At 36.3% G+C, this 26,205-nt stretch overlaps 1 protein-coding gene across 2 annotated transcripts in view; it reads left to right on the forward strand.

The window, feature by feature from the left end:
- Positions 1 to 26,205, forward strand: part of MTREX (Mtr4 exosome RNA helicase) — a 118,856-nt gene that overhangs the window by 56,715 nt on the left and 35,936 nt on the right. For both annotated transcript variants that reach the window (XM_030798497.1, XM_030798498.1), the window contains 4 exons: positions 3,322 to 3,472; positions 15,095 to 15,267; positions 15,922 to 15,990; positions 24,734 to 24,862. In XM_030798497.1, the coding sequence (XP_030654357.1) occupies positions 3,322 to 3,472; positions 15,095 to 15,267; positions 15,922 to 15,990; positions 24,734 to 24,862 (522 nt within the window). The remainder of the gene's footprint in view (positions 1 to 3,321; positions 3,473 to 15,094; positions 15,268 to 15,921; positions 15,991 to 24,733; positions 24,863 to 26,205) is intronic.

The following is a 26,205-nucleotide window of genomic DNA, read 5'->3' on the forward strand; positions in this document are numbered from 1 at the left end:
ATTGGTATGTTTGGCTCTCAATCTTAATATCTTTTCAGTAAGCAAATCGGCAAAAAGGAATTCTTCAAAGTTTTCCCAGAATCCTTCAAAGTTTACATAATATCTTTATCATTGGTTACCTGTCTTGTTTCAGTTAAATTTTAGGTGATCCTCTTATTAGGCTGTCTCTTGATACTTTGTTTTAGTTAACTGATCAAATTAAATACATAAAAAGAGTACTTGATCAACACTTAAAGAGTTCCTATATTTTTAGTAATATGAGGGATGCATTGGATTAATAGGTATATAAAATAAGTTCCAATATGACTTGCCCTCCATGAAGACTTTAAGCTTAGATACTGCTAGATTTTAGCTCCTACTTGTTTAGTCTTGGCAAGTCCCTGCACCTCTCTAAGCCTCTGTTTCTTGTTTAAAATGGAGACAGAAAACTGTTATGAATGTTGTGAATTGAAGATTTAGTATTTATTTAGTACAGTGAGTGGCATATGCTAAGCCCTCAGTAAATAGTGATCATTTCCAAACTTAAGGAATATATTTACATTCATGCATAGAAAGCGAACAGGAAGCAATATATGGCCCAGTGCTAGAATATAAATTCTGATAATTCTAGTTCAGGGAAATTTGGGATGATTCTGGACTAGATGGTTGTGGTTTAAGGCTTTATGGAGGAATGTAGGTGGGGCAAGCTCCAAAGGAATGGAATGAGAGTGGGGGTTACATTTTAATTTTCGTGGCTAAAAAGAAAGAATGATACTTTAGGAAACAGGAGAGGCTTTAGCACTGAGAATTAACATGTATTTGGATTTCTTAGTTTTGCTAAAACAAAGGATTTGTGTGGATACTTATAGATGAGAGACATAAGCTTATTAACTTGATTGCTAATTGAGTGTTCAGTTCTGAGCCTCAGTATTTTCCATTTTTACCCTTATCTTTAGAAAACAATAGAGTTTACAACATGTCCAGTACACTTCTGTGTGGTGTGTGTTTGAGAAATAAAAGTTTCTTAACACACTTCTGCTATGATGTATTATGTTATTTTCTATTCTATTTCGTTGGGGAAAAATAAAATGAAATTTGGTATAAACTACGAAACTGATTTCAGTACCTACAGGGACTTTAAGTAATCATATATTATTGCTGAGTAGCGTAGTATGTCACAGTGAAAGCATGTTTAGGAAGATTCATCTGGCAGCAGCAAGTCAAACTGGAAAGGACATTGAAACAAGAACAGTTATGACGGTATAGTAATCTAGGCGTTAGGATAGTAGTTGTCATAATCTAGGTATGATTTGATGAACCTTTGGACTAGAGTGGTGGCAGTGGTAAAGAAACAAAAGGACTAATCTAAGACAAATTGAGTAAATCTGCAATAATTGATTAAAAAGGGAGAGATAACTCAGAATAAACAAACTCCTAAGCTGGAATTTAAATGAGTAACTCATTAACCATTAATATATGTGAAAGAGAAAGTTGGTCAGAAATGAGGAAGAGCAAGAGAGAGAAATTTCATTTTAGATAGTGTAGTGATATTATTTATCATCCAAATTGGGATACTGTCAGAGTGAAAGAGGGGACTATTAGTAATTACACTGGTACAGCAGGTGTAAGTTGGAACTATGCTGGGCTTACTTGGATAGAATGTCAAAAAGCCATGTTGAGTTTCAGGTGACTGAGAATTTACATGGGTGTTTGTACAGCAGTTGGGAATATAGAAGCAGAGCATGGGGTTAGAAATAAACATTTCTTATATTGAAACCCGAGATTTCTTAGTGAACATAATCATAGGAGAAAAAATAACAGGAAAGTCTGCAAACAATGTGTTTGCAAAATTATAAAGTAGCTGAAGTTCTTTAATCTCTCTTTTCTCCAATAATCTGGTTTTCCTACTAACTTCACCACTCCTTTTGGCCCTATTTTTAAGGAAAGTGGGTAAAGATCAAGGTTTTAGGGACTTACTGTCTCCCTAAAGTACGTGGCTCTTGAGTTTTCAGGAACTAAGAAATATCCTTACTTGAGATGCAGATGAGAAGTCTCCCCTTTTTCTGCATAAAATCATGTCTGCATACATTTAAAATTCTGGATTTCATAAGGTTGTCCTGTGGACTTCAATTTAAGAACCCAAGAGTACTCTAAGAGTATTTGTGTATTTTGCTATGCCATTTAGAAATATGTGGCCTACATAGTGATACTGCACTTCTAAATGTTTCTACATGTATCCTCCAAGAATTTGGTCATTCTCTTATTTAAATAACTACACAACCATTTTCATACTTCTGAAGCATTTTTATTAAAAAATACTTCTGAAGGCCTGGGCGCGGTGGCTCATGCCTGTAATCCCAGCATTTTGGGAGGCCGAGGTGGGCGGAGAGGTCAGGAGATCGAGACTGTCCTGGCTAACACAGTGAAATCCTGTCTCTACTAAAAATACAAAAATTTAGCTGGGCCTGGTGGCACGCTCCTATAGTCTCAGCTACTTGGGAGGCTGAGGCAGGAGAATTGCTTGAACCAGGGAGGCAGAGGTTACAGTGAGCTGAGATCATGCCATTGCACTACAGCCTTGGCTACACAGCGAGACCCCATCTAAAAAAAAAAAAAAAAAACAAAAACAAAAAACACTTCCAAAGAGACACTGCTGAAAGAGAAGTTTATGTGTGAAGGAACTACTATTTTGGATATAAACCTTGTGAGTTTAGGTTGCATTATTCTACAATAAAATTCTACAGTATAACTTATTTTACTGTCTAGTCATTAGTCTACTCTTGAGTAACAGCCACAGTTAGGAAGACAAAAAGGAATTAAAGTGTAGATAAAGAATAGTCTGCCTATAATCCCATCATTTTGGGAGGCTGAGGTTGGAGGATTGAGCCAACCCAGGAGTTCAAGACCAGTCTGGGTAATACAGTGAGACCTCTATCTCTACAAAATAATAAAAAATTAGCCGGGGATGGTGGCACATGCTTGTAATCACGGCTACTTGGGAGGCTTGAGACTGGAGGGTTGCTCGAGCCCAAGATTTCAAGGCTGCAGTGAGCAGCCTCGCAGTGGGGGACCACAAAGAGCAATCCTGTCATATGCTTAGAGGGCAGAGAGCTACACATTTGGCAAACAGTATTTTAAATACTTCCACACTGATATTTTTTTCTCTTCACTTTCCCAAAGACCAATGGTTTTATTTTGTATTGGTCAACTAAAGGATAGAACTAATACATTTCTGTAGTATTTCTTAATGTAGACTATGTTATTAAGCACTATAGTAGGTTAAAGGTACTTGTGTAAATTTATTTGGAAAACTACAAAATTGACATTTTTTTTCTCTCTTAGGGCTCCGCTGATCCTCTAAATAGTGCTTTCCATTTGACCTACAACATGGTTTTGAACTTACTACGTGTAGAAGAAATTAATCCTGAGTACATGTTGGAAAAATCCTTCTACCAGTTTCAGCATTATAGAGCAATTCCAGGAGTAGTAGAGAGTAAGTATAAAATACCATAACAGAGCTTAGTGTTGCTAGGAGACTAACTAGCAAAATGTCTGCATTATTGGCTGCTTTGGCTTTTTTTTTTGTAAGGTAAATTTTGGTTCATACGTAACGGACTGCACAACTGTAGTCTGGTCATTGTAACTGAACAGAACATTTCAAAATGAAGGAAAGAAAACGCTGGCAGGAAACTTTTCTATAGTTGGCTCAAATTTAGTATAATTCTTGTCTTGTGCATATATGTCATATAATTCATGGTCCTGAATAATGAAATAACACAAAGCCTAGTATATTAAAACTTGACCTGTAAGAAGCACATGCGGCTGGGCGCAGTGGCTCATGCCTGTAATCCTAGCACTTTGGGAGGCCAAGGCGGGTGGATCACGAGGTCAAGAGATTGAGACCATCCTGGCGAACATGGTGAAACCCCGTCTCTACTAAAAATACAAAAAATGAGCTGGGCATGGTGGCGGGCTTCTGTAGTCCCAGCTACTTGGGAGGCTGAGGCAGGAGAATCGCTTGAACACGGGAGGTGGAGGTTGCAGTAAGCCAAGATTGCACCACTGCACTCCAGCCTGGTGACAAAGGGAGACTCCGACTCAAAAAAAAAAAAAAAAGAAGCACATGCGTATTAGCCTTGTCCTTTCACCATTTCTCATTATGAAAGAGTGCCCTGGCATAAGCCTGTGAATGTTTAGGGAAATATAATGCTTTAACTTGGATTAGGGTTTAGCTTTTTGGAATCTTCAGTTCTTAATATTAAGGTAATGCTTACTAAAGCACAAAAAGTAAATGTCCTGTGGTAATTATGTTCAAGTGGAATCGTACATTGATTCTTACCTTAGAGGGTAGTGTGACTGATGGTCATAAGAGCTGATTAAAAGCTAAAATGGAGGCAACGATTTAAAGTACTGGTTTTCACTTGAATGTGAAAAAAAAATAAACCACTGGTTTGGATAAATCTTATAAAAATATTGTGCGTAGTCATCGTAAAAAGGAAAAAAAATGTGATAAAAGATAGAGGAAAGTTAAAATCATTTGTAATCTCACACAGAAATAGCTACCCAACCACTGTTAACACTTTGGAGTTTTTCTATTTTGTTTCACGAATAAGTTTGCTTTTTAAAGGCAAAAATAGATGTGGAGTTTTTGTAATAATGATACTTATACTGGTAATGATAATGCTTATAATTAATATCATTTGTTAAATATTTACCTTATGCCTAGCCTTTTATTAGATGCTTTGTATTTGGTAGCTCATTGATTCTGGCTTTTAAAGTTTTAATTTCGGCTAGGTGCGGTGGCTCACACCTGTAATCCTAGCACTTTGCGAGGCCCAGGTGGGCAGATAACTTAAGGTCAGAAGTTCGAGGCCAGCCTGGCCAGCATGATGAAACCCCATCTCTATTAAATATACAAAAACATTAGCCGGGCATGGTGGTGGGCACCTGTAATCCCAGCTACTTGGGAGGCTGAGGCAGGAGAATTGCTTGAACCCGGGAGCAGAGGTTGCAGTGAGCCGAGATTGTACCACTGCACTTTAGCCTGGGCGACAGAGCGAGACTCCATCTCAAAAAAAAAAAAAAAAAAAAAAAAAAAAAAATTTTTAATTTCATGAAATCATGATGTTTAATGACTGAATAATGTTTCAATTTTATAACTGTATCATGATTTATTTAACAAGACAAATTGGAGATTCCTTTCTATCATGAGTATATAGGACAATTCCACTCTTATTTTACTTTATTTTAGATGGGGTCTTGTTCTGTCGCCTAGGCTGGAGTGCAGTGGTACGAACACAACTCAGTGCAGCCTCAATTTCCCGGGCTCAAGTGATCCTCCCAGCTCAGCTGAACTATAGGCATGTGCCACCATGCCTGGCTAATTTTTGTATTTTCTGTAGATACAGGGTTTCACCATTAATAAAGTGATGAGAATAAATGTAGTAATCTAATTGAAAAAAAAAAAATCAGAGATGACAGTTTCTTAAAATGTGAGCTGGATGATCTCAACACTCACCTTTAGTAAATTTCCATAAGCAGATTTTTGAATATTTCTTTAAAAACCTTATAACATGACAAATGTATAATTTCAAATCATATTACATTTTATTAATTTCTTGTAAAAGTTATTAATAATGCCCCTCGTTTGACGGATACACTATGGTCTTAGCAAAGAGATAGAAAAGTATGATTCTAGTCTCAGAGAAGTGTATTTTTAAAAGAGCTATAAATCCCCTTCTCCCACCAAAAACTGTATTTATAATAAATTTTATTGTATTGTATTAAAAATAAAATTAATAATAAAGATGAACAAGGTTTAAATACACTTTGGATTTGAGTGTGAATTAAGGAGGTGTTAAAATCAGATTAGTACTTAGTATTAATTTTACCTTATATCATGGAAATTTCAGATGCTGTCATTGAAACAGGTGTAAGATTACAAGCTAGTTTAATACTTAAAAAAGGAAATTAAAGTATTCCTCCTAAGCAGTTAGCACAGTCATGCATGAGTAGGATAATTATACATACACGCACAGCTAGCAGTTAGACTGCTTTGGAGACTGAATAACCAAGTGAAACAGAAGTGTATATTGGTGCACCTACGTTTGTTTTGTTTCTTTTTCTTTTTACATTCTGATAAGCAGTAAATTACTTCTTAAAAGCATCCCTGGTACAGTGGAGGATAGAGGGAAAACTCCCAAGTATTATCCCGTTTTTTTAAAGCCTGTTTTCTGACTTCTGGCTGGACCCAGAGATTGTTCAGTATGACTTAGAGCAGGATTCTACTACTCACTTGAACTTAAACATTCCACCATTTCTCTGAGAAATTAAAAAGAAAACCTTTTACCTGAGGAATGGGAGCCCCTTTCAATTTTCAGGCCGACAAAGTCATTTGAAATATAACCGAAGTCAAGTCTCAAGTCTCCTACCCTTGGAACTAAATAATTACCTTTTGAAGCCACTGTATAGCCAGTCACTAACCCGTGTTATTTCTGTTTACCAATGAGAATTCCTGACAGCTTTTGTAATCTAGCCCCTCTTCTAATTCATCTCTTTTTCTTTCTTCTTTTTTTTTTTTAAATTTTTTTGAGACGGAGTTTCATTCCTGTTGCCCAGGCAATGGCAACAATGGCACGATCTTGGCTCACCGCAACCTCCACCTCCCAGGTTCAAGTGATTCTCCTGCCTCAGCCTCCAAAGTAGCTGGGATTACAGGCATGCACCACCACGCCCAGCTAATTTTGTATTTTTAGTAGAGACGGGGTTTCTGCATGTTGGTCAGGCTGGTCTCGAACTCCCAACCTCAGGTGATCCACCCACCTCGGCCTCCCAAAGTGCTGGGATTATAGGCATGAGCCACTGTGCCTGGCCCTGATTATCCCTTTTTCTTTAGAAATTTGAGCCCCTCTTTTGTCTCTAGAGCACTTCCCAAACTTAGAAGTGTATCTCTGGCTGCAGTCCTCAGCCTTGGCCCACATAAACTGTTAATTTTGCCTCGGTTTCTTCCATTTAGGTAGACATTTCCATCTCATGTCCTCTGTCTTCACAGTCCCCAGCTTTTGTGTTTTGTTTTTTCAATGTGGTTCTGACTTACCTTTTAAAAGGATTGTGAGTAACATGATCTTTGCTCACTGGCATTGCTTCTGTATACTTGTATCTACTTGGAATTGAATTATCCCTGCATTTCTCTACCTCTGGTTTTAAAGGGGCAGGCTCTGTTTTTCTAACTACCTGAAACCAGTAAGTAAAAATACTGTCAAAAGTATAACATACTTTTTAATGGAAGAGGTAGGAATTTGAGTGATGAAAGAGAAATAAGGGAATTGAAACACCTCTAGTATAGTTTGCAGAGCTGAGTGTTAATGATCAAACAGACCATGTAGTGTGAGAGAATACATCCTGAATGGAGTTCATTCCTATTTTCACTCATTACTTGCAGGAGTATACTTCTTTTGTTGCAGATGCTACTAGAGCCTTTTCAAGGCACTGGTATTATTTTTACCACCTTAAAGATACCAAAATTAAAATGTGGGCTATTGTCTTTGGAAGTGTAGAATTGGTAGAATGTTTTATTCATTGTAACAGATGGCTCACATATATGAGATGTTTTTCATTTTGATTTATCTAATCAACAGTACATTTTTCAGTGAACCATAAGAGTAGAGGTCCTTGGATTTTACTCTACCCTTACTGAAAAGAAAAATACATACTTAGTCTTTTTATTTAGTTTCATTAAAATGCCAGTGGTAATAGGAAGAGCTATACAGTTAGATGAGGGCTTGGATCAAGGCTACCTGAGCCTTAGTTTGTTTATGAAGTTGGGATAATATACAGTGCATCCAAGTTATAAGAATTAAATGAGATAATCTATGTTAAATGCTCAGTAAGTGCTTGTTGCAAAAACTGATAGTATTGCCATAGAGCAGTAAAGCAATCTATGCTTTTACTTTGTAAAATTTGCTTAGTTCTGAGCATGGCAGTTCATTTCCCAGTCACTCCCAGGTTTATCTGTTGTATACACTATTATATACTATATTATATGCTATAAATATGTTTTTGCAACTACCATCTCTGATCTTCCTCGAGAGGAAGAAATTGGTTGCAAGCTGTCTTAAGAGTTTATGGGCGTATTTTACATGCTATCTTCTGAAATTCTGAGGCTTTCTTATGGCAATGACCCATGGGGTCTTCTCAATTGCACTGCGTTTAAACTAGCTTCTTATACTAAAGTTCCTCAACTGTCTGATTGGGGTGGAAGAGGTACTATCCTTAAATTAAGTTAATTTGCTTCATAGTGGCAGTCTCACAAGCAAGTTGCCTCATTAATTTATGTCTTCGTTTTCTAATTTGTTACATGTATATTATCAATTTTGAAAGACATAAAACCAGTTTTTTTTTAACATGAGAAAAGATTAGAAAAACTGATTTTTGTTTGTTTAATATAGAGAAAAAAGACTGTACCTAAAGTTAATAATTTTCTGGAGTGGTATGTAGCTGTAGTTAGAGTCCTGGATACAAAATAAATGTGACTTCTTAAAATATCTTTCAAACTTTTGACTCATTAGTTAAATAGTCTGAGCACTGAAGTAATTTGGAGTCATATAAAAAAAAAAAATCTTCCTGGATGCTTCCCTGTTACCCCCATAGATATTTCCTTATATCATTTTCTTAAATTCCTCTGGTCTGTGCTGCCTTTAGTGCTCCCCTGATTCCTACAAATAGAATGTTATATGTAACTCTGGGCGGGGCAGCAGGATCATCATTTCAGTATACAGTCTTCATTTTCATATAACTCTTAATGACTTTAGTCTGTCAAATATTCTTTTATAGGGTTTAATTTTTTTTTTCGTGATAATGTTTACTGCCATAATGCATGTTGTTATGGATGGTATTGTAGTCTTTAATGACTGAAATACAGCTCCTGTAAGCAGTGATGCAGTTCATTTAAAAATAACCAGGATGATGCAGTATGCCCAAGGTAGTACAAAAGACTAGAACTTAGAGCTCTAGGAACAGTCTGTGAAAAGGTTGATGATAAATAAACATAATAACAATACAGTAGCAATATCTTTTCTGTTTACCATGAGCTATACTGTTAGCTAAGTATATTCTGTGTCTTTCGTCAGTCCCTAGGAAAGCTTTGTGGGGATATGTGCACTATTGTTATCCTCATTTTGCAGATTAAGAAACTGAAGCACACTGGTTACATAGAGCAGTTCGATACAGATCAGTGGAGTAGAAGTGTGAGTCCAGAAGTAAACCTGTACATCTGTTGTCAATTGATTTTTCAACAAGTAGTGCTGAAACAAAAGGATTGCAACATGCATAATAAAGTCGCACCCTTACCTCATGCCATATACAAAAAGTAACTCAAAATAGATAAAGTTCTCAATATAAGTGCTAAAAATTTAAAACTCTTAGGAAAAAACATAGGTGTGAATTTACATAATTTTGGATTTGGCAGTGATTTCTTATCTGGGACACCAAAAACATGAACAACAGAAGAAAAAAAGAAATTGGATTTTACCAAAATTTAAAACTGTGGTGTGTGCGTGTGTGTATTTGTCTATGGTTTTTGGCTTATAATTTTTATACCCTTTGTTGTATATAGTCTTGTTAAAACGTTGGGGCACTTTAGGCCTTAGAAATAGACCTTAGAAATTAGATTTTTTTTAAACCTAGTTTTGTTTTTTATTTATTTATTTTAAGGCAGGGTTGTTTCTTTTTATTTTTATTTTTTTTTTTTTTGGTCTTTTTGTCTTAGATCTGTTCATAATACATTGTTTTGACTTATTTTGTCTTATTATAGGTCATAAGGCCACCATTTTAAAGGGGATTCTGTCTTATGTCTTGGAGGAAGAAATGTTATATAGAGAGACCCAAAAATTTTAAATAAATGGGCTTTCTTGGGTTTTTTTACTCCATTAGTATTAGATTATGTATTTTTTGTTTAATTATATATAGTTGTGAATTATGTCCATCTAATTAAAAGTCACTATAAAATGTCCAGGGAGGACAGGATTTGGGGAACTTTTGGACAGCTAAATATGAAGAGACTTATAGGAAGGAAACAAAAATTTATTTGTTGAGGAAGATGGTGCACTCCATCTCTGTGGGGACAAAAGCTCTTGTGTTTGGGACCTTTTTAGACTTTGTCTTATATATTTTTTTATCTATTTTTAAAAATATTTTTGTAGGGGTGGGGGGAGGGGGGAGGGACAGCATTAGGAGATATACCTAATGCTAAATGACGAGTTAATGGGTGCAGCAAAACAACATGGTACATGGATACATGGCACATGGCATATGTAACAAACCTGCACATTGTGCACATGTACCCTAAAACCTAAAGTATAATAATAAAAAAAGAAAAAAAAATATTTTTGTAATAAACTGATAAATGTGTTTTTTTGAGTTTTGTGAGCTACTTATACACACAAAAATAATCAGACCTAAAGAGGAAGTTGTAAAAATTTCAATTTGTTAAATTTTTTGGAGGCCCTAACTGGTGACTAGTGTCTAAACTTGTGACTTGTGACTAGTGTCTAAAATTTTGGAGGCCTTAACTTGTGACTAGTGGGGGTAGGGGTGGGGGCAGTCTTGGGGACTGAACTCTCAACCTGTGAGACCCGATGCTGTCTCCAGGTGGATAATGTCAAAATTAAATTAGAGGACACCCAGCTGGCATCCACTGCTTGGTGTGTAGGGAAGAAAAACCCTCACACATGGAGTCACAGAAGGCTTCTTCTGTGTTAGTTACTGTTACGTGACATAAAACATACAAAAAATGCCAGACATGGTGGCTCACGCCTGTAATCCCAGAACTTTGGGAGACTGAGGTGAGTGGATCACTTGAGGCCAGGAGTTCGAGACCAGCCTGGCCAACATGGCAAAACCCCATCTCTACTAAAAATACAAAATTTAGCTGCATGTGGTGGCACACACCTGTAATTCCAGTTATTTGGAAGGCTGAGGCAGGGAATCGCATGAACCCAGGAGGCAGAGGTTGCAGTGAGCCAAGATTGTGCCACTGAACTCTAACCTGGGCAATGGAGCAAGACTGTCTCAAAAAACATTTAAAAAATACATATATATATATATATTAAAAACTTTTTTTTTTTTTTTTTTTTTTTTGGCCAGACTGGAGTGCACTGGCAAAATCATAGCTCACTGTAGCCTCAACCTCCTGGGCTCAAGGAATCCTCCAACCTCAGCCTCCCAAGTAGCTAGGACTACAGGTGTGTACCATCACACCAACCTAATTTTTTATTTTTGTAGAGATGGAATCTCACTGTCTCTCCCAGGCTGGTCTTGAACACCTGAGCTGAAGGTATCCTCCTCCTGCCTCAGCCTCTCAAGAGTGTTGGGATTATGGGTGTGAGCCACTGTGTCTAGCCGAAAAAACACTTGTGTTTCTTAAAACACAGTACCTCAAAAGAACAACTTTCGTTTCCTTCTTTACCTGATAGAATGGTCCTAAGACCAGGGCTACCACTACAAATGCTAAAAAGAGAAAATTCCTAAACAGAAAACTGCAACTATATATTTAACCCTTTTATCAAAATTCCTAAGAGCCATGTAGGGTGAATTGTACCTTCATCCCATCTGACAAAATAGACTGAAAATCAATACAACTATTTGCCTAATTATCGGGGAACCTGCCCTGATATTCATGTAGGTTCTTTTCTATTTTCCTTAAGCGTCGGCCAGCTTGAGAAATAAAGGGACGGAGTACAAAAGAGAGAAATTTTAAAGCCAGGCGTCCAGGGGAGACATCACATGTCGATAGGTTCCGTGATGCCCCACAAGCCGCAAAAACCAGCAAGTTTTTATTAGGGAGTTTCAAAAGGGGAAGGAGTGTGCAAATAGGTGTGGGTCACAGACATCAGGTACTTTACAAGGTAATAGAATATCACAAGGCAAGTGGAGGCAGGGTGAGATCACAGGACCGAGGTGAAATTAAAGTTGCTAATGAAGTTTCAGGCACCATTGTCATTGATAACATCTTATCAGGAGACAGAGTTTTGAGATCAGCCGGTCTGACCAAAATTTATTAGGTGGGAATTTCCTCTTCCTAATAAGCCTGGGAGCGCTATGGGAGATTGGGATCTATTTCACCCCGGCAGTCTCAACCATGAGAGACGGCTACACCCAGGGGGGCCAGTTCAGAGACCCACCTCCAGGTGCGCATTCTCTTTCTCAGGGATGTTCCATGCTGAGAAAAAGAATTCAGCAATATTTCTCCCATTTGCTTTTGAAAGAAGAGAAATATGGCTCTGTTCCGCCCGGCTCACTGGCGGTCAGAGTTTAAGGTTATCTCCCCTATTCCCTGAACAATTGCTGTTATCCTGTTCTTTTTTCAAGGTGCCCACATTTCATATTGCTCAAACACACATGCTGTACAATTTGTGCAGTTAATGCAATTATTACAGGGTCCTGAGGCGATATACATCCTCCTCAGCTGACAGGATTAAGAGATTAAAGTAAAGACAGGCATAGGAAATCACAAGGGTATTGATTGGGGAAGTGGTAAGTGTCCATGAAATCTTTACAATTTATGTTTAGAGATTGCAGTAAAGACAGGCATAAGAAATTACAAAAGTATTAATTTGGGGAACTAATAAACGTCCATGAAATCTTCACAATCTACGTTCTTCTGCCATGGCTTCAGCCGGTCCCTCCGTTTGGGGTCCCTGACTTCCCGCAACATCTCTCCCTTTCTTTTTATATAAATGTGCCATGGCGATGAAGGCTTGTTCATTTCTCTCGATTTTGATGCAGGATTCTTTGACTGGTCCGGCACACTAAAAACAAGCCGATTAAACAGAGAAACATAATTCCAAAATTTACTACAGTGGAGCCCCCAACAGACTTAATCCAAGTTGTGGGGTTTAATCCATAAAGATTTTCTGCCACCTGATCTAACGCCTCAGCTCCAGGCACGATGGATAAGTGAGCTTGAGAGGCTTCAAAAATGTGTTGCTTTAATTTAGTTATGTCCAATGATAAATTATCTTCCCTACCTAGAAGATGTCCTTTGACCATTTCCCATGAATGATCAGTCTCGTTACAGGAACACGGGGTGATGCAGAAATCCGAAGTATTCCAATCACACTGCATTTGCTTGCGATGTTCGAGACTCACTACCCGATTCCCCGAGCCAAATAACAGACTGTCTTAAATCATTGATTTGCCAATTTTTGGTTGATGCCTTGTTGAGAATTCCACATTTGGGTGGAATTTGCTTGCCAATCATTAACAGAATGAGCCGTTTGAATGGATTGGTGTCATGCCATTCTGGCAGTGGTGGCCATTGCAGTAACTGTAATTAGGCCCATGATATTAGCGATTAAAGTGGAAACAAATCTCTTAGATCTTTTTAGAATTCGCTGTAGCGCTTCATTAATTAAATGGCACTAGTTCTATACCTGTATAACCTTATCACATCTAAATATACAATGTGGAGGAGATAGTGCTAGGCGACTCTTGCTGCCTAAAATCTAGACCAACATTGTGGCCAATTCTAATGTCCCTTCCATAGATATTTTTAAAAAAGAAGGAAGGGTATTTAAAAACTATAGATTTTATAGGTCAGGTGTGGTGGCTCGCGCCTGTAATTCTAGCACTCTGGGAGGCCAAGGCAGGTGGATCACTTGAGGTCAGGAGTTCAAGACCAGCCTGGCCAACATGGTGAAACCCCCGTCCCTACTAAAAATACAAGAATTAGCTGGGCATGGTGTGGCACGCCTATAATCTCAGCTATTCAGGAGGCTGAGGCAGGAGAATCACTTAAACCTGTGAGGCAGAGGTTACAGTGAGCCAAGACTGTCTCAAAAAAAACAAGCAAAAGGCCGGGCTTGGTGGCTCACGTCTGTGATCCCAGCACTTTGAGAGGCCAAGGCGGGCAGATCACGAGGTCAGGAGATCGAGACCATCCTGGCTAACACGGTGAAACTCGTCTCTACTAAAAATACAAAAATTAGCTGGGCATGGTGGCGGGTGTCTGTAGTCCCAGCTACTCGGGAGGCTGAGGCAGGAGAATGGCATGAACCCAGGAGGCAGACCTTGCAGTGAGCCGAGATCACGCCACTGCACTCCAGCCTGGGCGACAGAGCGAGACTCCGTCTCTAAAAAAAAAAAAGAAAAAAAAAAGGCTATGGATTTTAAAAATGGAGTTACACATTTTAAAAATCCACTATTAGTTAATACCTCTAAAGAAGCTCCAAACAATTATATCCTAGTTCAATTATACCAAATGCCTAAAAATATAAAACTGTGTATTTGCCAAGATGACTCCTACTTTTAAAACCAGGCAGGATCAAATAAAAGCCTGCAAACCTGCATGGCCTCACCCTAAGAGATATATTCATATCATTTAATGGTAGACTGATCTAATTAATGACTAAATACAAGTCTAATAATATGCCAATATCTTTGAAATTATATATCCTGTTAATATGAGATCCATATTAACAAAAAACCAGGGTGTGGCCTGTGATTTATTGGTTGGTTTTTGTCCATGGTTCCTGGGTTATAACTACCATAGCCTTTATTAATTAGTCTTTTGTTACAATGTTGGGTCAGAAGCGGGTCCCAGAAGATAGATTCTCTCTCTGACCTTCTGCTGCCTTCCTTTCACCTGCTGCTTTTTCTCCCCAAGGCAGGAATCATCTCCAGTTTTTCTGTTTTGGAGACTGACCTAAAAAAATTCTCTGACCTACCTTGTCTGATTTTAGGTCACAAGGCACTCATTTCAAAAGAGATCCTGCGTCATACCTTGGAGGAAGAAATGCTATACGGAAAGGCGCAAAAACAAAAATCGTAATGGGCAGATCTTGCTGGGTTTTCCCACTCAGTCTGTTAGTAATAGATTGTAACCAACCACATTTCTTCGCAGTTGTCAGTCATGTCTCTCCAATAAAGCCTCCACAAAAGGCACAAGAGGACAGGGTTTGGGGAGCTTTTGGATAGCTAAACACATAGAGACTTACAGGACGGTAAACAAAAACCGCAACTACATTTGCACCAACCTAATAGAAAAAATCCTATGTCTTGGGTATAACTTAAATAAGATGTATAACTTTTTAATTTTGTACATGTGTTCTATTTACAGAGGTAAAGAATTCAGAAGAACAGTATAATAAAATAGTAATTCCCAATGAAGAAAGTGTGGTTATCTATTATAAGATTAGACAGCAGCTTGCCAAATTGGGTAAAGAAATTGAAGAATATATTCACAAACCAAAATACTGCTTACCTTTTCTACAACCAGGTCGTTTGGTAAAGGTATGTCATTGTTTCTTCATAAAATACTTGAATAATTAAATATTTAAACATATTTTTGTTAAAGATTCTAATTTATTTTTTATCCTGATAAAATGCTTCCTGCTACAATAGTTGATCTATATTAATCATATTATTTTACCTGTTTCACATGGCACTAACTTAGGGGCTTATGCAAAGGCCTTTTAATCACCACTGGTTTTTGTTTTGGGGACTATGAATTGCAGTAGATAGTTTTGGAATTAACATATAAAATATTTGTGGTTATGAAATGCTAACTATAACTATTCATAAAACTATATTCATATAACTATTCATATAACTATATGAAAAATAAGGCAATTTTAAGTTCTGGATGAATTCATTAGATATAAAAGATTTATATCCTTGGAACATTCTGTCATTTTCAGCATTCATTTGCCAACTGAGAGATTCCTGTTATTGCTGTTCTAGGGGCAATTTCTAAAATGAAATTTGGCATTGATTTTTTTCCTGCAGGGTTAATACCTTGTTTCTTAAATTTAGCAATGCTCTTTCAAAGATATTTTATCAGAAAATTCAGAAAGCTTTATTAGTCTACAATGTAGGTGTGAAAGGCTGGAATTGCCTTGTAGATATACATTTGATTCTTGCTTACTTGCTTTTCTTTCTTTTTAGGTAAAGAATGAAGGAGATGACTTTGGTTGGGGAGTAGTGGTGAATTTCTCAAAAAAGTCAAATGTTAAGGTAAACTGTTATCTTTAAATTAGAATTGTATATCAATTTTTAGTGAAATGTTTTTTGAGGCTTATGAAATCGGTCTAAGAAGAAATAGTATTACCTGAAGAGAAGCAGTAATAAATTCTGCCATAAGGAATTAAGTTTTGGAATACACCCGGCTAATTTTTGTATTTTTAGTAGAGATGGGGTTTCGCCATGTTGGCCAAGCTGGTCTTGAACTCCTAACCTCAGGTGATCCACCTGCCTCGGCCTCCTAAAGTGCTGGGATTACAGGTGCGAGCCACCGTGCCAAGCCAGTCCTTTATATTTTCTGTGTATCACCTCAACCATGAGAAAACTATTAAATGGTGGTGGTGCTTTCCTTCCACTCCCCAAATCTCGCTGACAGACGCACACACACACACTCAGAGAGACACATGCATTGTTTTCATGTAGCTATGATCTTCCTTGCAGGAGATGAGGTTAACTGGACAGAGTAGTCTTTATTTAAGCCTCTCTGGCAGCTATTATAAATTCTCTTTTTATGTGGAGTTGGAAGTGTGACAGTGAGTGCTAAATACAGTGGTTTCATGGACATTTATGTAACCCAAGATGGAAAAGCTAGCACACCTTTGCCAGTTTACTCATTCCATAACTTGTCTATACGAGAATTTTGCTAGGGCAGAATATTTTTACCTGTACTGAAGTGCTATAGATTCCTTTCACTGTAGGTTTTACATTTTTTGTTTCTTTTTTTTTCTTTTTCTTTTGAGACAGAGTCTCGCTCTGTCGCCCAGGCTGGAGTACAGTGGCGCCATCTCAGCTCACTGCAAGCTCCACCTCCCAGGTTCATGCCATTCTCCTGCCTCAGCCTCCTGAGTAGCTGGGACTGTAGGTGCCCACCACCAAGCCTGGCTAATTTTTTTTTTTTTTTTGTATTTTTAGTAGAGACAGGGTTTCACTGTGTTAGGCAGGATGGTCTCGAACTCCTTACCTTGTGATCCGCCCGCCTCAGCCTCCTAAAGTCCTGGGATTACAGGCGTGAGCCACCACGCCCAGCCTGTTTCTTTTTTTAAACAGTTCTATGGAGATGATATTCACACACTGTACAATTTTCCCAGTTAGGGTATATGACTCAGTGACATTTAGTATATTTGCAGATACCTGCAACCATCGATCACCACAGTCAATTGTAGAACATTTTCATCATCTCAAAAAGAAACCTATGTCATTCACCTGTCCTTCCATATCCCCCAGAAATAGAGAAAATTTCCTTCTGTTCCTGGTGTGTTGAGTGTTTTTCTCATGAAAGATAAATATTTTGTCAAATATTTCTTATGTGCCTATTGAGGTGATCATGTGGTTTTTGCTTTTTATTCTATTTTGTATTCTGATATATTACATAAACTGGTTTTCAGATGTTAACATGACTGGATTTCTGAGATAAATCCCAGTTTGTCATGATATACTATTCTCTTTATGTATCGGGATTCAGTTGGTAGTATGTTTTTGAGGATTTTTATGCCAGTATTCATAGGAAATACTGAGGATTTTTAATGCCAGTATTCATAGGAAATGTTGGTTTATTGTTTTCTTGGTGACATCTTTGTTTGGGTTTGGTATTAGGGTAATGCAGGCCTCATAGAATGAGTTAGGAAGTGTTCCCCTTTTCTTCAATTTTTTGGAAGAGTTTTTGAAGAACTGGTATTAAATATTTTTTCCCCAATATCTTCATGACATTCAAAATTTTTTAAATATTTGGTAGAACTTGGCAATGAGGCCACTTCGGCCTGTGCTCTTCTTTATGGGTAGTTTACTAAGAGATTACTAAGTCAATCTCTACTTGGTATGGCATGTTCTTCAGATTGTCTGTAATTTATTGATAATACAGTTATTCATAGTATTATTTTATAATCCTTTTTATTTTTGTATGGTCATTAGTAGTCTCTTTCATATCTGACCTAGTAGTTTAAATCTTTCTTCTGGGTGACGTTGTCAATTTTGTTAATCTTCTCAATGAGCTTTTGGTTTTACTAATTTTTTCCCTCTATTTTTCTGTCTCTATTTCATTAGGTTATGCCCCATCTTTTTAATTTCCTTTCTTCTTGCTATAGGTTTAGTTTACTATTCTTTTTTCAATGTGTTAAGGTAGAAGATTAGGTTATTAACTTGAGATACCTCTTCTGTTTAAATAGAGCTTTTACAATTATAAATTTCCCTCTACAGATGCTTTAGCTGTATTCCATAAATTTTAGTATATTTTATCATTTTCATTAATCTCAAAGTATTTTCTAATTTCCCTTTAGATTTCTTCTTTAACCCATTGGTTATTTAGGAGAGTGTTAATGTTCACATATTTGTTAATTTCCCAAATTTTTGTCTTTATTATTTCTAATTTTGTTTTGTCAAGAATGTACTTGGAATTCTTTCAGTAGTTTTGAATTGTTCTAAGTTTGTTTAATGGCCTGACATGGTCTGTCCTGCAGAATGTTCTATGTGCAGTTGAGAAAAATGTGTATTCTGCTGCTTTAAGGTGGGATGTTTTATAGATGTCCTTTAGGTCTAATTGGTTTAGAACTTCAGGTCTTAAGACTTCTTTGCAGACCGTTCTGTCTGGTTGGTCTATCTATTATTGAAAGTGGAGTATTGAAGTCTCGTAACTATTATTGTTGTCTTATCTATTTTTCCCTTCATTTCTATCAGTTTTTGCTTCATGTGTTTTCAAGCTCTGTTAAAATGTATTTTGTTTTCTATCAGCATAGCTGTTTGAGCTTTCTTTTGATTATTCTTAGCATAATATTTTTCCCATTTTTAAATTTTCAGTCATTTATATCAGTAAATTTAAAGTGCGTGTGCTGTACACAGCATACACAGCAGTTGGATTTTGTTTTTTTAATCCAATCTGAAAATCTATTCCTTTTTTGGATTGCTTAATCTGTTCACATTGAGTTTCATTACTGATATAGTTGGATTTGCAGCTGCCATTTTAATTTTTGTTTTCTGTGTCTCGTATCTTTGTTTTCTCTTCTTTTACTGCTTTCTTTTGCATCATGTGAATTTTTTCTAATGTGGCATTTTAATTTTTTAAAGATTTCATATACATACACGTGTATGTATGTGTGTGTACATGTATATATATGTATATTTATATAGCGAGCGAGAGAGAGATTTTCTTAGTGTTTGCTGGGGCTTTCCATACACATATTATTAGAATAAGCTTTAGGTTTACACTGACTGAATTCCAGTGTGATATAGAGGTGTTATTTCTGTATAGCTCTATTCCATTTTCTCTCTTTTTATGGTTATACATACTACATCTATAAATGTTACAAATCCAGCAATACATTATTATGATTAATATTTTATGTACTTTTTATTACTTTTTGAAAATTTTTTATTTATGGTTTTTTTTTTGTTTTTTTGTTTTTTGAGATGAAGTCTCACTCTGTCGCCCAGGCAGGCTGGAGTGCAGTGGCACAATCTCAGCTCAGGGCAACGTCCGCCTCCCAGGTTCAAGTGATTCTCCCGCCTCAGCCTCCCAAGTAGCTGGGATTACAGGCATGTGCCACCACACCCAGCTAATTTTTTGTATTTTTAGTAGAGACGGTGTTTCACCATGTTGGCCAGACTGATCTCAACCTCCTAACCTCAGGTAATCCAGCTGCCTCGGCCTCCCAAAGTGCTGGGATCATAGGCATGAGCCACCATGCCCGGCCACTTTTTATTACTTTTAAAGCTTATAGAAGAAAGGAAAGCAAGTGTGTGTATATATAGCTTTTGTTATATTAACGTTCTTATTTATCATTTTTGGTTCTATTTGTTCCTGTGGATTCATGTTATTACCTGGAGTTACTACCTTAACCTTAAACAGTTTTGCTCCCATCTACCTCCATTATGCTGTTACTGCCAAGATGCTACATTTTGGTATGTTACAGGCTCAATAATACAATGTATACATATTGTTTTATACAACTGCTTTTTAAATCATTGAAGAGAAAAAGACATTTATTTCTATCTTTTATAATTATATAATTACCTTTACCAGTGTTCTTTATTTTATTATGTAGTTTCAATTAAATGTCTAGTATTACTTGATTTTAGCCTGCAGAACTTCTTTTTGTGTTTCTTGTAAGGTGGATCTGCCAGAAACAGATTTTCTCAGTTTTTAGTCTGTCTGAGAATGTCTTTATTTTGCCTTCATTTTTGAAAGGTAACTTTGCTGGATATAGGATTATTGGTTAACAGTTGTTTGTTTTTTTCTTTGAATATGTCAACTCATTGCTTTCTGGCCTCCATTGTTTCTGCTGAGAAGTTTTTGCTGTTAGTCTTGTTGAAGTTCCCTTGTAAGAGATTAATCTTTTTTTCTCTTGCTGCTTTAAGATTTTCTCTTTTTGGTTTGGCTTTCCGCATTTTTATTGTGATAAATATATCTGCATAGAAAGTGACCGAACTTCTTTGCCTTTATCCTACTTGGACTTTATTTAATTTTCTGGCATGTAGATGAATTTTTTTTTTTTTTTTTCAGTAAATTTTGAGAAGTTTTCAGCCACTATTTCTGTTTTTGTTTTGTCATTTTTAGACACAGGGTCTCACTCTGTCACCTAGGTTAGAGTGTAGTGGTGCAATCATGGCTCACTGCAGCGTCAAACTCCTGAGCTCAAGCAATCCTTCCACCTCAGCCTCCTGAGTAGCTGGGACTACAGGTGTGCACCACCATGCCTGGCTAACTTTAAACAATTTTTGTAGAGACCAGGTCTCGTTATATTGCCCAGGCTGGTTTCAAACTTCTAGGCTCAAGCAATCCTCCTGCCTTGGTGTCTCAAAGTGCTGGGATTACAGTTGTGAACCACTGTGCCCAGGCCATTATTTCCTTGAATATTTTTCTATTTCTTTTTCTAAACCTCTCCCCTGGAACTTCATTATGGGTATGTTGCACTTAATGGTGTCCTATATTTCTCTGAGGCTTGGTTCATTTTTGTTTGTTTGTCCTTGCTCTGTTCTTTGGATTGCATAATCTCCATCAATAGTCTATCTTCAGATTCACTGTTGATATTATCTGCCAGTTCAGATCTACTGTTGGGCCCCTCTAGTAATTTTCCTCACTTCAGTAAATAGACTTTTAAACTCTAAAATTTGCTTTTGGTTTCTTTTTGTACTTTCTATTTCTTCATTGATATGTTCTATTTGATACAACATTGTTATTGTACCTTTTACTTCATTAATTGTGATTTCCCTTGATTCTTTGAATATATTTATAGTGGCAACTTTTAAGTCTGTTTAGCCTAACATCTGGTCACTATTATAGGCAGATTCTGTTGCCTACTTTTTTGCGTGTTCTATGGGTCATAACTTTCCTGTTTCTTTGCATGTCTCTTCTTTGATAATATATTGTAGTAACTAGGTATTCCCCTCCCTGCCTCCACCTCTTGCAGGCCACTGTTGTTATTTCCTTGTTTATTTGTTTAGTGTCAGGCTGGATTATTTGATTGAAGTCTCTGTCCTGTCTACCTTTTACCCCCTACAGTGTGTAGCCTTTTAGTTTGTTTCTGGGGTAGAGTTGGGGGTCACAGCCTTGGTTATGCCCACAGTCACCCTGAAATGACAGTGGTTTGGACAGGGGTCTCTATGACTTTACCTTTCTCTGGGCATACCCAACTGTTAAGCTCTATTAGCAGGAGGGCTCCTCCCACTATCATTTTTAAAACCAGGTTCTCTTCTGCAAACTATCTGCTGTACAATTTAGCCTGTATCTCTAATGAATACAGATCTACCAATTGCATTTCACCACAACCTCTGCTGTTTCTGAAAGTTATCTTAGTCTTGAATTTCCTCAGGCTCTGTTACAAATAAAATCTGGTCCTTTGGAAAGATATTAAGAGTTGTCTGTTTTAAGGCGTATTTCTTCACCCAGGCAAAATCTCTGAGTCAAAATTCTAAAGCTGGGGGTGGGAACAATGCACACTTTTCTCTGAGTAACATCGCTGCTTTAGAAGCCGGGGGATAGGTGGAGGGTTGGGGTGTAACCTCAGGTGTTTTCATCTTGCCTCTCCCAACATGGACCCATTGCCTTATAAACCAGGGGAAGGGCTGTTGGGGCCCTTTTTCTCAGTAGCACCACACCAAGATAAGAGCCTCTGGCCAACCAGTAGAGGCTAGGTGAACGAAGGGGAGCCTCTGCCTTTCAGCCTTACTTGCAGAGGACTTAGCAGCAGCAACAGGTAGGTGGGAGGAGGATGGGAAATGTTGACATCCTGCCCCTCCTAAAAGCCCTCTCCAAGCAAGAGCTGCAGGGATACTGAGCCCTTCTGTATTTTTGGCTTCACCAGTTTGGAGTTTCTGTTTTGGTGAAGTGGGAAGAGTGAGGGAGGGAGTGATCTTTGTTCAGATATCAAAGACTTTACTGAATTTTAGATTTTTTTTTGGACTAGATCTTTCTTTATTTGATATATTCTCTTAGGACTGTTTCCAGAAACTTTAAATGATTGGTTTTTCATAATTTTCTCCAGTTGCTGGGGAGCAGGCTTGTGGATCACACTGTCATGCTCTGGTAGTCAGTCTAAGGTTGAGGAGAGAAAAATTATAGCTAACATAGTTACAAGTATGCATACACACACAGAAGACATATTTTTAAAAAATTACTTGCCTCTTTTGATCCTAAATTCATTCATGTGACTGTCTAACTATAAAGGTAGAATCAGTTGATGAGAGTTCTTTTAGGCAAAGATAGAATGAGGACTAGAGAGGAACACATTCATTTTTTTCTGTTTCTATTGATGGTGAAACTAATTTTTCCATTGCACTACCTGAATTTGTTCACTAAAAATGTGAAGTACATTTTTATTAATTTTGGTATCTAGGTCAGAATACAAATCCACAGATTTTTGTGGCCAGTAGAGCTTGCCAGAGGCAGAGGGGAGTATACAAACCGTAGAAGGAAACTGTTAGAAGCATTTTAAATAAATGAAAATGTAATTGTAATTGTCAATGTTATTTGCATTCTACAAGCAATTTAATAATTTGGGATTACCAAATTATGTTTTAATTAGGTAATTTCAGTTTATAGCAAGAAATTAGCCACACTTTAAAAGGAATAAAGAGAAGCTAGGAAAAAGAAGTTCAGTTATACTGTTAGGAAGTAAAAATTAGGACTTATAAGCAAAAATCTAAATTAAGATAATAGAACACTTAACTAGTTTTTTTATCTGAAAGTGGACATTGAGCCATCTTTACAGAGTGCAAAACTAGAGTAAGTTAGCTGAGAAAAAATTTATAATCTTAGGAAATACTTTTAACAGCAAATTTTCATTTAATGTTACAATTTAGAAGGCTTCCTATTGTGTTTCCATAGTAACACTTAAGAATATTTCCGTAATGCTATAAGTTGGTTTTAGTAGCTCTGCAAAAATAGATGATTATGTATGATATACTTGAGTTATAATAGTCACTTTTGTAATTGTTGTATCTTACAGAGAATATTAAATTTATTAATCTACAAAATTGGAACCAAATCCAACAACAGAGTTATCTAGAAACATTAAAGATTGCTCATACGCCTGTGGGGTTTTTTGTCCAGATACTCACATCTTCCTAACACTTTGGAGCTAATTCATCTATCAAATTGTGTTATGCATCTTATTCAGAGGGTTTTTTTCCTCCTCTGTAAAGCTAATATGATAATCATTGAGTCTTCTTATAATCATTGACTCCTTAGGAAGACTTGATAGTTGATCATAGCTATTTGTTTAGCTCATTGTTTGTAAAACTCATTTCATAATGACAACATAATCTTTGCAGATAAAAATAATCTAATCAAAATACTATCTTCATCTTTGCTTTGTGTTTAAACTACGGAATGTTTTGTAACTTACTTTAAAATAACCACACTTTGAACTAATGTATGCTGAGAAAAAGTTTTTATTTCGTATTGGAAAAATAGAGTGTATGCTTTCTTTGAGGAAATTTGAACTCAATGATTTAAAATAATTGTGATTTCTTTTTTCTTCAGCATTTGGAAATATGTTTTATTCTTGTTAAACAATTGGTAGTTTATTGCAGAAATAGATTGTAGAAATGGATTCATTGTCATTCATTGACATTTTCATTTTTTTAGTAGGAACTGTCCTGGGTGGAGTCCACATAGTCAAGTCTTTGCCGTATAACTTTCATTTTATGTGTTTTATGCAAAATAGATTATTTAAATATTTTACTTAAAAATGAGGAATTCTGTACTGAAAAAATATCTTCTGTTATTGCTTCAAAGATACTACTCAAACATACATTATCATAGTGCAGAAGTTGTGGTGAGATCTTAGTAGTTGTTAGATATTCAGAATTATAGTTTTATTACAGAATATTAAAGACTAAAAGACAATAAAAATTGGAACCACATTATAGAAATGCTAGCATAATAAGCAATAAAATAATCTATTCTCAATCTATCTTTTATGTTATTTAGAGTGATTTGAAGTTGCAAATTAATTTTCTGACACTGAAAATTTTAGTTTCTTAAGATTAGAAACATTCTGTGACACACTTGACAGTGCTTGTACTATTAAATTAGAATTTATAAAGTTATTTCTGTGTTTTCTCATCCAGTGGAACATGTCGAATCCAGAGAGACAGTTTTCATTTCATAAAATAAATATGTATTACACAGTTTGTGTCAGTCATAATGCTAAATGCTGAGAAAATAGTTCCTATACAGATGGAACTTAAAATTTATGGGCCAGTTTCTTAAGAATGAATGAACATCTTCTGTTTTGTTTTTTAGCCTAACTCTGGTGAACTGGATCCTTTGTATGTAGTAGAAGTACTTCTGCGCTGTAGCAAAGAGAGCTTGAAAAATTCAGCTACAGAAGCTGCAAAACCAGCTAAACCTGATGAGAAAGGAGAGATGCAGGTTTGTACATAACTTTCTGTCTTCAGATTTCGGATATTCTGTAACTTATTTATAATCACCAAAGTTCTCCAATGTGATGGTAATGAACATACTATCATGATTTCTAAATTAGAAGTTTTCAAGGTATTTTAAGGTATATTAGTAAAGCTATCTAATAGGATAATTATCAGTAGGATAATTAATGAGATTTGTTCTTATTTTTCTTTTATCAAATTACAACAAGATAAATCGTGACAAAGTGAAAGAAAAAGTATTCAGTCATTGAAATTTTACATGAAGCTGGATTTTGCCAGGGCCGTAAAGATGTTTCATTATCCTTGCTTGTGACTGAGTGATTTTACAGTTTGAATCCATTCATGCTGTTTATTTCCCATTCCCATGGAAATAGAGGCAGTCCTGATTTAGGATTTTTTGACTTTACAATAGTGCAAAAGCGATAATCATTTAGTATTATAGAACATTAATACATTAATGAGATATTTGACATTTATTACAAAATAGGCTTTGTGTTAAATGATTTTGCCCAAATGTAAGCCAATGTAAGTGTTCTTAGCACATTTAAGGTAAACTACACCAAGTTATGTTTGGTAAATTAGGTGTTCATGTATTAAATACATTTTTGACCTAACAATATTTTCAGCTTACAACTAGTTTATCAGAACATAACCCAGTTTTAAGGAGGAGGCTCTATAATGACTGAAGCATTATTTTAACAATGAAAAATTTCTACCCAAGTTTCCTTAGTTAAAATCATTTAATTTACATGTGCTTCTAATTAATGTAAAACATGGCATATTGGATAGGTCTTTTACAAAATGTCATTGTAATGATATTTGTTATTATAAGCTTCGTTTGTAGAAAGTAAAATCTGCCACTGTAGTATCATAGACTGCTTCTTTGGATCAATAAATTATTACAGGTTTTGGAGTTGGCAGTATTTTTAAAAAGACAATTCACTGTAACATTTTTAAATGATGATTTAAATGTTTATTTATAATTCTGAATATTACCTAAACTTAGCTCTCCTTTTCTTAGTATTCTAATTTGTTCACCTCTAGAATTCCACCACCAAGTGAAACTTGTGTGATTTTTACCTTTTTCTAATATTTATTTTACTGACTGACTGCCTAAGTATAAATAAGGCTAAAACTCCCACAGTTAGGCATATACTCATTATCCCCAAAGGGCCTTTAAGAGTTGCAAGTTGGAATAGCAGTGTGTGCCACACATCTCAACATTCTCCCTTTCTCATGGCAGACATTGATAGTAAGTCACACGCTCTCACACTGAAAGCTCAGATTCTTCCAAGAAAATTATATAGGCAGTCATGAAACCAAGGCAAA

This window comes from Nomascus leucogenys, chromosome 18 (assembly GCF_006542625.1).
Source record: "Nomascus leucogenys isolate Asia chromosome 18, Asia_NLE_v1, whole genome shotgun sequence".
Lineage (NCBI taxonomy): Eukaryota > Metazoa > Chordata > Mammalia > Primates > Hylobatidae > Nomascus > Nomascus leucogenys.